At 35.1% G+C, this 12888-nt stretch overlaps 3 protein-coding genes across 3 annotated transcripts in view; all 3 read right to left on the bottom strand.

Annotated features, from left to right (window-relative positions):
- The window catches only part of LOAG_16725 (hypothetical protein), a 6724-nt gene extending 3683 nt beyond the window's left edge, over positions 1–3041 (bottom strand). The window contains exons 1-8 of the mRNA XM_020449375.1: positions 2857–3041; positions 1990–2100; positions 1683–1778; positions 1299–1379; positions 859–1033; positions 662–767; positions 441–561; positions 134–332 (exon numbers count right to left, since the gene is read on the bottom strand). Coding sequence (XP_020307105.1) covers positions 134–332; positions 441–561; positions 662–767; positions 859–1033; positions 1299–1379; positions 1683–1778; positions 1990–2100; positions 2857–2973 — 1006 coding nt within the window. The 5' untranslated portion in view covers positions 2974–3041. The remainder of the gene's footprint in view (positions 1–133; positions 333–440; positions 562–661; positions 768–858; positions 1034–1298; positions 1380–1682; positions 1779–1989; positions 2101–2856) is intronic.
- A 1593-nt stretch (positions 3042–4634) lies between these two features.
- LOAG_01447 (chitin binding Peritrophin-A domain-containing protein) lies at positions 4635–6242 on the bottom strand. Its single transcript, XM_003136986.2, has 5 exons — positions 6156–6242; positions 5877–5949; positions 5545–5660; positions 5114–5404; positions 4635–4855 (listed from the first exon to the last, which is right to left on the bottom strand). The coding sequence occupies exons 1-5, from the start codon at positions 6210–6212 to the stop codon at positions 4688–4690; spliced, it is 705 nt and encodes a 234-aa protein (XP_003137034.2). The 5' UTR covers positions 6213–6242; the 3' UTR covers positions 4635–4687.
- Positions 6243–7611: 1369 nt separating this feature from the next.
- Positions 7612–12861, bottom strand: LOAG_01448 (serine hydroxymethyltransferase; the record flags this gene model as incomplete). The annotated part of the gene is made up of 11 exons (XM_003136987.2): positions 7612–7985; positions 8104–8214; positions 8411–8527; positions 9882–10004; positions 10256–10369; positions 10463–10675; positions 10908–11053; positions 11426–11574; positions 11879–11942; positions 12138–12262; positions 12709–12861. The coding sequence occupies 11 exons, from the start codon at positions 12859–12861 to the stop codon at positions 7819–7821; spliced, it is 1482 nt and encodes a 493-aa protein (XP_003137035.1). The 3' UTR covers positions 7612–7818.
- Between the last annotated feature and the right edge of the window lie 27 nt (positions 12862–12888).

A 12888-nucleotide genomic window follows, 5' to 3' on the forward strand; every position in this document is an offset into this window, starting at 1 on the left:
TAACAATAATAGTAGTAATAAATAATATATTGTAATAATAATTCTATTTGGTTCCTTTTTCAATCCTTCTCAGTAGTTGACAAAAACAACTCAAAATATAACATTGCAGCTACTTCAAAATATCTAAAACTACCTAATTCATGGGCTATTTTCAAAGCCTGTTCTTTCAGCTGTCGACCATTGAGCCAAATTTTCTGATCCCGGCACTGACAAAAGTAGTTCCACATTTGCATATTCAAACGTACATAAACAGTGCGACGACGTTTTAAGGTGAATAGATCAGACCAATTAGTACGAAATATCGAAATACGATTTGACAGTACATCAGCGATCTATAAGGAAACATGCTTAATTATCTCTGTAGATTAAGCTAATAGTAGGGAGTGCAAATTTGATTCGAGCTAATGGATTTTTTTTTTAAATATTCATTTTTAAAATACCTGCAATTTGCTTACTCCATACTTCTCTTCGATTTCATGCGGCAGCATTCCCGCATCAAAATCAACCAAAATCATGTGTTTCTCTTCTTCGCTCAACTCTCTGCTATTGTTTGTTGTTGTGCTGCAAAACCCCTCTATAGGTAGACCATTAAGTTTGTATCGGTACGCCACATTATTTATTTTTTTCAAAGTGATATTTAAAACAAAATGCACTGAAATACCTGCATTCCAGCATTTCAGTCTCTTCTAACAAATTTGCTGTTTCTTCGTTTAGATTCTCCATCTTTTTATTCGAACCATCAGCAACTGCTGATAGCTGCGTTAAACCTTAAATTACTCACATTTCGTAAATCGAACTGCAGATAAAGATATCATAAACTAAATTTAAACTTAGGCTCAATGTAAAGCTTTTACTTACATGAGCAAAATTGCGGAGAAACTGATGAACCGACAAATGATGCTAACTCATCTCCTCCCGTTTGCTCTTCTTCTTTACATAAATATGGCTGCAGAGCGATCGGAGAAGTGACTGAAGAAGTCGACGAATTTTGAGCAAAATCATTCTGATTAGCAACTCCATACATAGTGCTGTTCTGAAATTTAATTAAATCTAGTATATCCTTTGATTTCATATTAATGGATTGGAGAAAAAGGAGGGAAGGAACGTCTTAAATCCTCTTTATATGCATGTTGTATTTCCGTTCTGCCGTGTGGAATAATAAGAGAGTTTCGTTTTGAAAACATTTCCACAAAACCTACTAGCACTCGTAATTTCAAAGCTGATTTATTAAAAGCTTACAGAGTGACACGAACTTACTTTTTTCTTATTAAGTGAAAAAAAAATCTTAAACTACTCACATTTCTTTCGCCACCATTTATTTCAGAATTAGAAGATATTTCAGTGTCACTTTTAACAGAAGATACGACCCGTCTTGCAATCTGAAATTGGAACTAACTAGAAACTTCCAATCCAAATTTATTAAATTCTTTCATTGAATCGAAGCACAAACTAATAAACAAACGTAATTCTAAGGATATTCATGAAGAGTGATTGCAAGAAATATAAGAAAAAAGAAGGACAAGTAAACGGATGGGGATAGATTCTAGCCAAGAATTGAAGATATTTTTGGAGAGAAGTAAAACAGAAACGGCAGTCCTCGTTCACCATGCAAACGGTAATTAACTTTCTAAATATTCTTAAATTTTAAAAATGCTCTTAAATTCTGAAGTTAAAAAGATTACTTTAGTTTGGGGAGAATCAAAAAAGGATGTTCTGGTTCGCTTCCCCATCTTTGAGATCGACTTCTTCTTGCTCAAGAATGGTGATTTACTCGGGTGCTGAAAAATAAATTGAAGTGTCTTCGAAGAGTTTGACTAAAATACTGTCAACCAAAATTACCGATCGATCCCGAAATAATAAGACCATTTCATGGAAGTTAATAAATAAATATGCGATTTCAAGGTCATTCAGACCAAGAAAAAGCAAAGCAAAAAAGTAGCAGGATTGATTAAGCAATTTCGGCTAATTTATAATGTTTTCCAAAAATACCGCTCTGGAAGAATCGTCATCAATCATAGCTACAACCGTATCCTTTCCGGTTTTCCGGTTTTCTGGATTGCCGGCAACTGATTCCGCCTTTTGCCTCCCAATTTTCAAAACCTGAACGGAAAGATTACTTTATAAAGTAAATTCGCGGTACGAACTTTTCCAAAAGAATTCGTAAGAAACCAAACGGAATACTCACATACCCTTCCTTTCTCCCCCCCGTCTAGAGCTGTACTCCTATCGTCGACGAGGAACAAATCCAATAATCCATAATTTTTTTAATTTTGATATTTCACTATTTCAAGAACTTTAGAACAGAAGAAGAAGGAAGAAATCCCGGTGGAATCGAAACAGTGCAGTAGCCGGCCAATGTAATGAAAATGTAAACTGCAACGAGGACTTGGATTAAGGTAATTATAAGGACAGAACAAGGAAGCCCACTGAAGGATCCACATCGTGAAAGGAAAGGATGAGGAGGCACGATACGAGCCACAGTTTTATGCAAATTTGGTAGCATCTCAGAAATTTCTTCGCGCTTCAGGAAAGAGTGGATCAGTTGGCTCATACTTCATCAAAGACCGCTGCTACGTATTCTATTCCGCAATTTCCGGAGTACCTCGCTTCCTTATTCCTCATCTCTCGAGTTCCCCTCTTCTTCACTTCTCCTCCTCTTTCTCTCGCATTCTCAAAGAAAAATTTCGTTCTCTCAGACTGATCTTTCGTTAGTTTTCTCCTCCCTAATTTAAGCAAAGCATCAACTATTTTTAAAATGCAACAAACCGCGTAACGAAAAATGAAATGTTATCTCTTCGGAAGATGAAAGGCAACTAATTAATCGAATGTAAACTTCTTATTAATTTGAATAATTACCGCGTTTTTCCAGGTCATTTTATATTCCGTTTTAGATACGGCGTTCGTTGTCTTGGCTGTTGACGCAGCAGCTGTGGATGATAAGGGTGACGCTGAATGTTTCCCAGGTCGCCGCATTGCTACCAGATTCGCAACTCTAATTTGCCATTCAAAATTGAGACACAAGTTGGCACTTCCCTGAAAATATATGGAAATTTCGGTCTATATCCTATAATTTGAACAAGACATGCCTCAACTATATGCACGAGTACTATTCCGTCATCGACAGATGTACACTTCCTCATGACCATTTAACGAAAATGGTGGGTCATCGTGTTAACCTTCCGAACGCTAAATTTCCTTCTATTGCTCCACCGGTTACGTTGTCATTGCTTATCTCTATCATCCTGAAAGCAAATCGACTTATGGTGGGTGTTTCGGAAGGGGAAAACTCGGTGCCTTTGACGTAAAATATATACGTACAACGTAGATGTACGTATACGTGACTACTACCAGCAGCCGTAATATTACGAAGTCAGGGAGAGTGCGTCCTGTTGTTGAAATGTACATCCAATCCTCTGCAAAGTAATTGAAAGGGGGCGACTCAGAGAGAGAGGAAGGGCTAGGCAGGGAGAGGAAGAGAATCTCCCCTTCACTTCCTACTTTTCTCGTCATTAAATACACTTTATTTTTTCTTGCAATCTCTGGAATTCGTAAACAACTTTAAATTTTCAAATATTCTTTACCAGTCTGGCTCTGCTAGACAGGGTTCCTATAGGTCATACCATAAGTTACATTCATTTTCGTCTTTTTTCTCTCGCCCTCCCTCTCTCTCTTTTTCTCTGAGAATTTTCCCCTCTCTTCTCTGATTTTAACTTTTCATTTAAGTCTTTACCCCTTCGAAAACACCCTCTTCCTTTCACTATCTCACCCTTCCAACCCCTCTCTTCCCTCCCCTCCCTCTCTCTCTCCCTCTCTTTGTTTGCTTCGACAATTCCAAAAAATTGCCACTGATTAAGCAGGTGAGCATTAGCAGTGCCTTTCTTCAGATTGTGTTCAAGGACTTCGATTTTTTCCACGCCATGCTCTGTAATGCAATCATTTAAGTTCATTAAATCTCAGTTTCATCTATGTGATGCAGAAAAGTGCCGGTTAACATTAGTAGATTTCAACACAGGCTTCAGATTTCCTTGGCTTGGCCACTCCGGAACGGGTAAAATGAGATCAGGCACCCATCTTGGCCCATATCTTTCATGTGTTGTTTCCTTTTTCGGGAGATCCAAGGTGTCAGTTAATATTGTTAATCATGCGATATTTTGTTTATCCTTTCCACTTCAATTTTAGCTTGCTGTTACTAAAAGAAATCTTTCGTTATATGGGAACGCTAAAAATACATGAAAAGTCATAACCGGAAATCCCTGTAAAGTTAATGGAACATGAACCAGTGCACATTTCTGGATGCGGATCAATAAATATCGCGGATGACCACCGTTAAGAATTAGGAATCACGAAATTTTTTTCAAATACGTTCTTTGGCTGTTTTTTTAGGTATAACGTTTGCATTAGGCTTAGGTAGGAATGAGATCGACTCTTAAGGCTTAGAAAATGGCATTTAGAAAATGGTTGATGAAACTTATTTTGTTCCATCTGGGACTACAGCATATTCCAAATACACATACCTTTATGGAAAGACAATGACCGCCTGACATGCATACCCCATACCCATGTCATATGTATATCAAAATACAAAGTTCCTTTCAATCATACACTGCAGAAATCATTTATACAACTCTGATTGAGCCCAACTGATTAGATTATATTTACTTCGAAAAAATCCATCCAAAAATTTTGTTCAGTGACAGGAAAGTAGTGTGTTTTCGGGCCAATCACAAACTGTTGCCGCCGGATTCCACACCAAATTACTGGGACATTGCATCCTAATCCATCGACCTTGTGCGCATTGGTAATATCGTCGACAGTCAGTTGGGTCAGCATTATAGCCTGATGGGTCACTATTTTCCTGAAATTTGATAAAATGCGTAAAATTTTGAAAATTAACTTTGAAAATGGAGAATCATTAGCAAAAAGTTGGGTTGCCTGAGGCTGAAAGCGCACAATGAAAAGAGGAAGAGAACCCCCAAGTGTCCGTTCTAAAAAAAATTTTTTTACTTCGGCAGTTGCAGAAGAAACTTTCTTTGTGTTTGCATGATCTCTCGGATGCTTGCTTATATTGCATCTGGAAATATTTGGTGAAAGACTGATGACATATTTGACCTACAGTGCATGCCAGTCCCACAGCAATATTTCTCGATTCAAAGCCTTGTTGGCCTGATTGTTGACATCTATTGCCCGCAGCACCAGATATGCATCGATTGAGCGCACGATTGAATACTTTACCATTAGGACAAATTCGACGTTCGAGATGACGATCATCACCAACGCAAGAATAGTAATTTTCGTAGCTGGTTTTATCAGCTTGCGATTCGCCATACTTACAGGGTAGTGACGGAGTTGTTCTTAGTTCATATGCTCGATTGGGACAAACATAGTTTGCGTGACAACATTTTAACTAAAATTTTATTCTGATTCGGAAACTTAGAAATTAAAGTCAGATTGTTGACATTGTGGTGCAAATTTCTCTTCCAATGATATTAACACTTCTCTTATTCTGAAACGTTATAACTCCTTAATAATTCAAATAAAACTCACTTCTGGATTGTAGAAGGTGTTACTTGGACACAACTGCAACTTATAATGTCCGTTGATACATTCGTAATAAGCAGTGCAATCACGACCAGTTGGTGCTATATCACCAGGATTGCATTCTAAAATATATGGATCTTTTGGTTATACCATTTTCAACTCCTTCAAAAACAAGGAGTGAAAATGAATGTCAAAGACGGGAATGCGAGGAGAAAGGTGACGAAATTAAGGAAAGAAAACTTCATTTTCTTTTCAGTCTTTTCAGTTTTTTTCTTTTCAGTTATCTGTGGGAAGGTTCATTTAAATCTAGAAAAAGAGACTACGAAATGAGATGCAACCCGTATTTGTCCGATCATGGTGACCAGCGGATTGTTGATTTCCTGGAGCCATTATGTCACCAACATCCCGCGGCTAAAAATATTTTTTTTCTAACAAAATGGATTTAATTTCCAATTTTCAATGTTCAGTGGAGCAAAATAATTTTCAATCAGTGAAAGAACTGTTCAGGAGTCTTGAAAAATTGAGGAGGAGAGAAGGTAACACACCTGCACATTAATTAATTGATATGATGGCGAACTTGGGCCCGAATTTATTTTCCTTAAAAGAAATTAACTCACTTGTTGAAATGAATGCAAATTTTGACTATTATATTCTGAATTCTGACTTGGATCCATTATTGTTTGACATCTTCTCTCACACTGAACATTCACTATTGGGATAAATACAAACAGTAGAGCAAAAGACATTTTTCAGTTAAACAACGAGATGGCTGTAAAATGACTTAAGTACATTATATATTCTTTGAAACAGAAACATTTCTTAACAGAGATAACATCAGATAACATGGAAATACCTGCTACTGATTCATTTATTCCTTATCAAATTTATCCTCTTTCTTTTTAAAAAAAAGAAAAAAAACAAGGTCGGAACAGATTCTGAAAATCTCGAAGAAACCGCTTTGTGAACCAACCGATCGTCCCTGAAGCAGCCTCCAAATGTTGCATTCTCAATATACTTCTAAGTTGTCCCTTTCAATCTAAGCTATGGACATTAATGATTCATTAAGCATGAGAAATTGCTCCCGCTTATTTAATAAAAACTTCACAATTTTCTTAAGCAACTGAAGACACCGAGTAGTGTGGGAAGAGAATAAGTGGATAAGCTCTGTTAAACAAACAGAAGAACAAATGCCATTTATTACATCATATCTCAAAGTTTCTTATCAAAATTTAGTTTCAGGTTGTTTATGCGACCAGGACCATCAAATGCTACTGAGATACAACCATATAAATGCAATTATTTCAACCTTGTCCATTGAAAATTTTATTGCAAATCAGCTAGTTCGAAACCACTATCAACGCTTACTGCTTACGATGAATTAATTAGCGAATACGTTGCACTGTAACCTCCGGGACTATTTGAAATTTCTGTCCCTAATTTGAATAAGACTTTCGAATGCTTTCCAACAAACAAAAAATAAAACGTCCTTCACTGCTTTTCCTTTTTCTTTCAAAAAAAAGTCCGAAAAACACGTTGCTGTTTATTTTAAAATTTTTATCAAATCAGAAACATTCTATAATTTGTTTGCTTGAACAGAATACAGTTTACAGTGGATTATTTAGCCACGATCTACTATATTATATGAACTGATACATCTGTATCTCTGTGTGTCTAAAGATCGATAAATTCAAATGATCCATCATCTGTAAATGAATGTTTCAAAAAATCGAACAATGCGGAAAGGAAAAACATAGAGGAAGAGTTTATTGATCATTAAAGAAACGTAACATAACATCATACCTCACCTGAGAAAGTGAACAAATATCACAATCACCGAGTGATGAATGTAAGTCTCTATTAATGAATTACAATGTAAGTTAACGTCATGTGGAAACTAAAATAATGTCCGCGTTATGTTTTTCTAAGACTTAGAAACAATGTAAATTTGCATATAATAAATTAGAAGTTCATCAGCAGTTTCAAGAAATTGATTTTATTTGTTTGGATTTTAAATTCCGTAAAAAAGGTCTCCACTAATGGTATCTCTAAAAAAAGTTTCAGTCAGAATAAGATGACTTACAAAACCAATGACATTTCTCAATAATAAACTCTTTAAAAAACTAAATAATTTATTTGATATCAGTAAATGTCAAAATATGTTGATATATAAGCAATATTTGAGATCCAAAATTCCTTATCTAATCTCTGTAATATGGTACTATGCAGCAAGAACATGCATCAAATTTCAAAATCATACAGCATTAATGCCAGCTGAAGTTTTTAAATATCATTGTTCCCAGGCATATCGAACTGGCTAGTGAACTGCTTCACTTTTACTCTCAACTCATCAATATCTGCTATAAACTGTTCATTCGAGCTGGTAAACGCTATCAAGTCTTTCAGCGTTTTACCTATCTGTGAATGATATTTCATCAAAATTTCCATCCCTGCAAATATGATTGCAATTCCAAGTAATGTTACGAAAAAGTTAAAGAAGTCGCTTTGAAAATTATTTAAAACTGAAGTTGTTATTAAGTTACCTGAAGAGCTTGCATAAAGCTATACCTTCATGAATAAAATCGGCAACTCTCACGAAATCATTTTCTTTCATTCCTCGTGTAGTAAGAGCTGGTGTTCCAAGACGTATACCGCTTGGATGTAGAGCGCTCTGGTCTCCTAAAATCGAACAACCAATATAAACTATACCGTTAGATAATGCCATAATGGTTTTAGACTCCAATGGAACCACTAGCACAACATTTGAGAAAATTTCCTAATTTATGACTTTACACCGCGTAGTATTGGTACTTCCAACAAAAGCTGCTGAAATAGCAATCTATTCCTCATGACCTCAGCTAGAAAAAAAATCAACCTGGACAAGTATTACGGTTGCAAACAATATGAGCTAAATTGAGGACGTGTTCCACTTTCTCACCATCTAAACCTTTTGGACGCAAATCCACCAAACAGAGATGAGTATCTGTTCCACCTGAAGAAAAGCATCAACTAAAGTGATACACAGAAGTAAATAAAGTTCAGATAAATAAGAGTGAAGATTAAATAAACAACAGAGAGTAATACTGATGAAAAACAGTTATTAGCTGTTGATGTATCGGGAAAACAAGGCAAAACTAAGTCTTTTCAAACACTGACTCAGCTTGCCATGACAATGACGTGAGAAAAAAGTCAGTAAAATAGCACAACTTCTCCCGGAAAACACCACAGGTCTTCATTAGATACCTAACTATGAAACTCAGTCAGAGATTCCGGAGAAAACACTTCCTCTTGCCTTATACAAAACAAAGCAAGAAGTGAAAAAGTTTCCATTGAAGGAGTCAGTAAACTTTGGAAAAATAATTAAGAAATGAATAAGAAAAGAGAAATAATTATGAAAGAAAAACTTCAAATGTATGAAAAAATAAAAGAAAAAAGAAGAAATTTCCAGTCCTTTTTAGAAAGACGAATTAGAGATGCACTATACCGCTACCAATAATTATCAGCATGACCATTCTTTGGTCAAATCCAGAGAAGAAAGAAACAGTAATCAATGTTTTGTACTTTCAAGTACGGAAGTCCTTTCTTATACGAAAGGTTTATGGTGATATTAGATTGCCACGGCCATGGGATAACTAAATGATAGATAAATAGCAAAGAAAACAAAAAAGAGAGGAATGAGGAATCAATCTATTAAATCATCCAAGTACAACTATCTACTTATAACACTTAGAGGTTCAAGTTGCTAAACAGATTCAGAGTAGCTGCAGGAAGGCCAAGACAACGAGAACTTTTATACTTTAACAGAGGGTTAAAAGAACAGATTCAGAAGAAAATCAGTTGAAAATGCTTTCACAGTGCACAGTGGTCTTGTTGTTTTTATGCGTATGTTTTTTGGATCATCTGATCGGTAATTTTCAAACGTCTTTTTTGAGCACAGCTGAATCTCCAACTGCTCTGCAGTTAGGGTATGTCCATCTTTAAGAGAATCATAAAATGAGTAGCATTTAGTGAAAAAACAAGGGTTAAAGAAGTCAACAAAGAACGTCATAAACTTGCAGTCCACCGTTTTTCATGAGCTAAAGAACTTTTCTAAAAGTGAATGTGCAAATCATCTTTGTATATACTGAATGAAAAATAAAAGTGAACGAATTATATAATAAGTAATCACAAAATCGCAAACTAACTGATAATAGTAAAAGTAAATTCCAGTAATAATAAACTGTAAGTAAAATACACATTAATAATATTAGCATATATGATAAAGCGTTAACAGTGCTCAATTCGCTGATTTGCCTAGTTTAATGCACATTCACAACCCCAATTATGAACCAGTGAATGAAAGCAACCTGTAACCAAAGTATAGCCAAGTTCGATTAATCTATTTGCAAGCGCTTCAGAGTTTGCCAAAATTTGCTTGGAGTATTCAACGAAATCTTCCGTAAGACACTGACCTAAGGCAACAGCAATACCTAAAACAAAGGCCATGTATATTATAAGCAAAATTTCTTCTGTTTTTTACTCATTGACAGTTAAAAAATAAGTTAAATATGAGCAGAGGTTTGCATTCAAATAATAACAATAATAACTGTTGATAGTGATGATAACAATAATTTCAACACTTACTCCAACAGTGACTGAAAATGTTTGATTTTGGAAATATCATACTACTGAAAACTTGGAAAATGTTCGAAAACAAAAGAATCTAATTGCAAAAACTCACCGGCTATTGTATGATTATGAGGTCCTCCTTGTAATCCCGGAAATACGGCAGAATCTATCCTCCGTTCCAAATCATACGTCACTTTTTCACCCTTTGGAGTTATTTTCTTCAAACCTTAGTGATAATTAAATTTACAACTTTTAGAATTTAATTAATTTACGCATCTTGACAAATTAAAATCTGCATATAAATAGTAAAAGTGACAACCTTTCCTGTAAAAAATCAACGCCCCACGAGGACCGCGTAATGATTTGTGGGTTGTAGTTGTAACAACATCGGCATATTCAAAAGGTGATGGAATGACATTTGCAGCAACTAGACCCGAGATATGTGCCATATCAGCCAATAAATAAGCACCACATTTATCAGCTATCTTACGGAAGCGACTATAATCAAGTAAGCGTGAATAACAACTTGTTCCTGAAAATCATGGAATACAAGTTTAGTGAGAGCTAAAAAACTCCCAAAATTTGCTACCCATATTATTTCAATAAAAACCATGCCTTTAAAGTCGCACCAAATATTTTTTTGTCCTACATCACCAATCAAAAGTATAGAATCCACAACAACATGAAAAAAAGAAAAAAGAAAGAAAATTCGGTGTGACGACGGTATGCGACATGTTATTGAATTGATGAAAAACCGAACTTACCTGCTATAATAATATTTGGACGAAACAGTAACGCAGTGTACTCCAACTGATCGTAATCGATGTAACCAGTTTTGGGATCAACTTTGTAAGGCATCGACTGGAAAAATAAGGACGTTGCTGAAACTTTTCGCCGAGATGTAAAAAACCTGGAAATTTCGAAAATTTCGTTAAGGAAAACTAAATTTTGATTACCAAATATGTCGTAAAGGAGGTGGAATAGAAGACACTTCCACCTAAGATCTTGTCAGAATACTTCTGAAAGACTTTCCCCACTATTCCTCATAAATTCACTTCATATCGAAGACCAACAGATCCTAGAATCAGAAATTTCTAGGAGCCTCACCAAATGCAACTACGATGGATTTTTTAGCATTTGATTATTGGAAAATAAAATAGGATGTTTTGTGTGACTGTACAAAGTAGAACAATTAAAACTATAACCTTCCAATTCCAATTACCGTTTTTCTAATTACAGAATCTCAATTTCCTAATCATCAAACCCAATGTAAAGTCTTTACCCATGGGTCAAATGTCCACCATCAGGCAAGTCCAAACCCATGATTCGACCATCCGATTCCAGTAAGCCTACATAAACAGCAAGGTTTGCTGGTGAACCGGAAAGAGCTTGCACATTCACGCCCCATTTCTTGTCATCCAAACCAAACACCTAAAAAACTCCACTTCTTATAAAGGATTGTTAATACAACATAATACTTAAGAAGTGTTTTCGCTCACATTGTGAAAGGATTGCTACGAGCAAAAATTTACACTGAGAAATTAAAACAGTAGAGATAATGCAAATAAATTTCTAACAAGACCAAGATTTGGAAAAGCGGACATTTTACACACAACTAAATTGTTTGTTTCAAAAAGTTTATAAAAAAAATGATTTTAGAGCCAGGAGATTGCTAGGAAAAAATCTCAAGTTATACCTCCAACATTTCAATAACCAAGAAAGATCAAATGTATACCCGAAGAGCACGGTTTTGACATAATATTTCCATTTGATCGATGAATTCATTGCCTCCATAATATCTAAGCAAAAACTTTATAAAAAATGAAAAATTTTACCTTTTTCAGACTTTTTTCCACATTTTTTAAAAATACATCGTATAATGACATAATGGCACCCAAAATAAAATCGAATAGTAGGCAATGCATTCAGGAAGTTGATGAGGTAAAAATTGAAGTTTAACAAACAATTCATTTACAAAAAGAGAAATGATGAACCTGGCACCAGGATAGCCTTCTGAATACTTGTTCGACATTGAAGAACCTAATGCATCCTGAACAGCTCTTGAAGTGAAATTTTCACTTGCAATTAGTTCCAATACTTGTTTTTGCCTTTCCTTTTCCTACAATGTTTTGAAGAAAAAAAAAACAGTAGTTGCAAAGTTACAAAAATACTGCTCTCTATCGTTGAGATCTTTCCGCAGTTGGGGACGGGATTAAAGGTGTTATTCTAAGAGTGAGCAAGTGAAAAGATCGGAAGCAAAAAGCCAAGTAACTGGGCTATATATAGGAGGGCAGCTGAGTCTTAATAAAAAAAAAAACTAAAAAAGTTCCCTGCATTTTCGAATATACATCGCAATATTCGGAAATATGATATTAATCCCAAACTGTATTATTTCATACTGGATTGAGAATGTTATTTAGTAAAAATGTGAAATTGAATAATTTATGCATAACTAAAACAAGCGAAATTCAAATCAAGTCGAAAATTCAGCGAATATTTTGTAAAGTTTAAAGAAAACTTCTCAACAAATACAAAACTTTGGAAAAAAATTATAAGCAACGAAACCTTTTGCATGATTTTATAAGCTTCAGGATCGACGATACTTAATGAATCCTTCAGCATATTTCTGCCCGAACAAAACATTCGTCCTACTCTCTTGAGCACTGTAAATGGCAAAAAGCATGCATTCATTGTAATAGATGATAATATCACCTCCATTTTCACACTTACTAACCACTGAAATTT

Source organism: Loa loa (assembly GCF_000183805.2).
Source record: "Loa loa unplaced genomic scaffold supercont3.15, whole genome shotgun sequence".
Lineage (NCBI taxonomy): Eukaryota > Metazoa > Nematoda > Chromadorea > Rhabditida > Onchocercidae > Loa > Loa loa.

Bases quoted from the DNA above. Each gene is read 5' to 3' on its own strand.
- LOAG_01447 (XM_003136986.2), bottom strand. From the start codon at position 6,212: ATGGATCCAAGTCAGAATTCAGAATATAATAGTCAAAATTTGCATTCA. The intron at 5,661-5,876 runs GTTGCATCTCAT...CATATATTTTAG, and splicing joins CCATGATCGGACAAATACGG to AATGCAATCCTGGTGATATA. The intron at 4,856-5,113 runs GTAGGTCAAATA...ATCAAATTTCAG, and splicing joins CTGTGGGACTGGCATGCACT to GAAAATAGTGACCCATCAGG.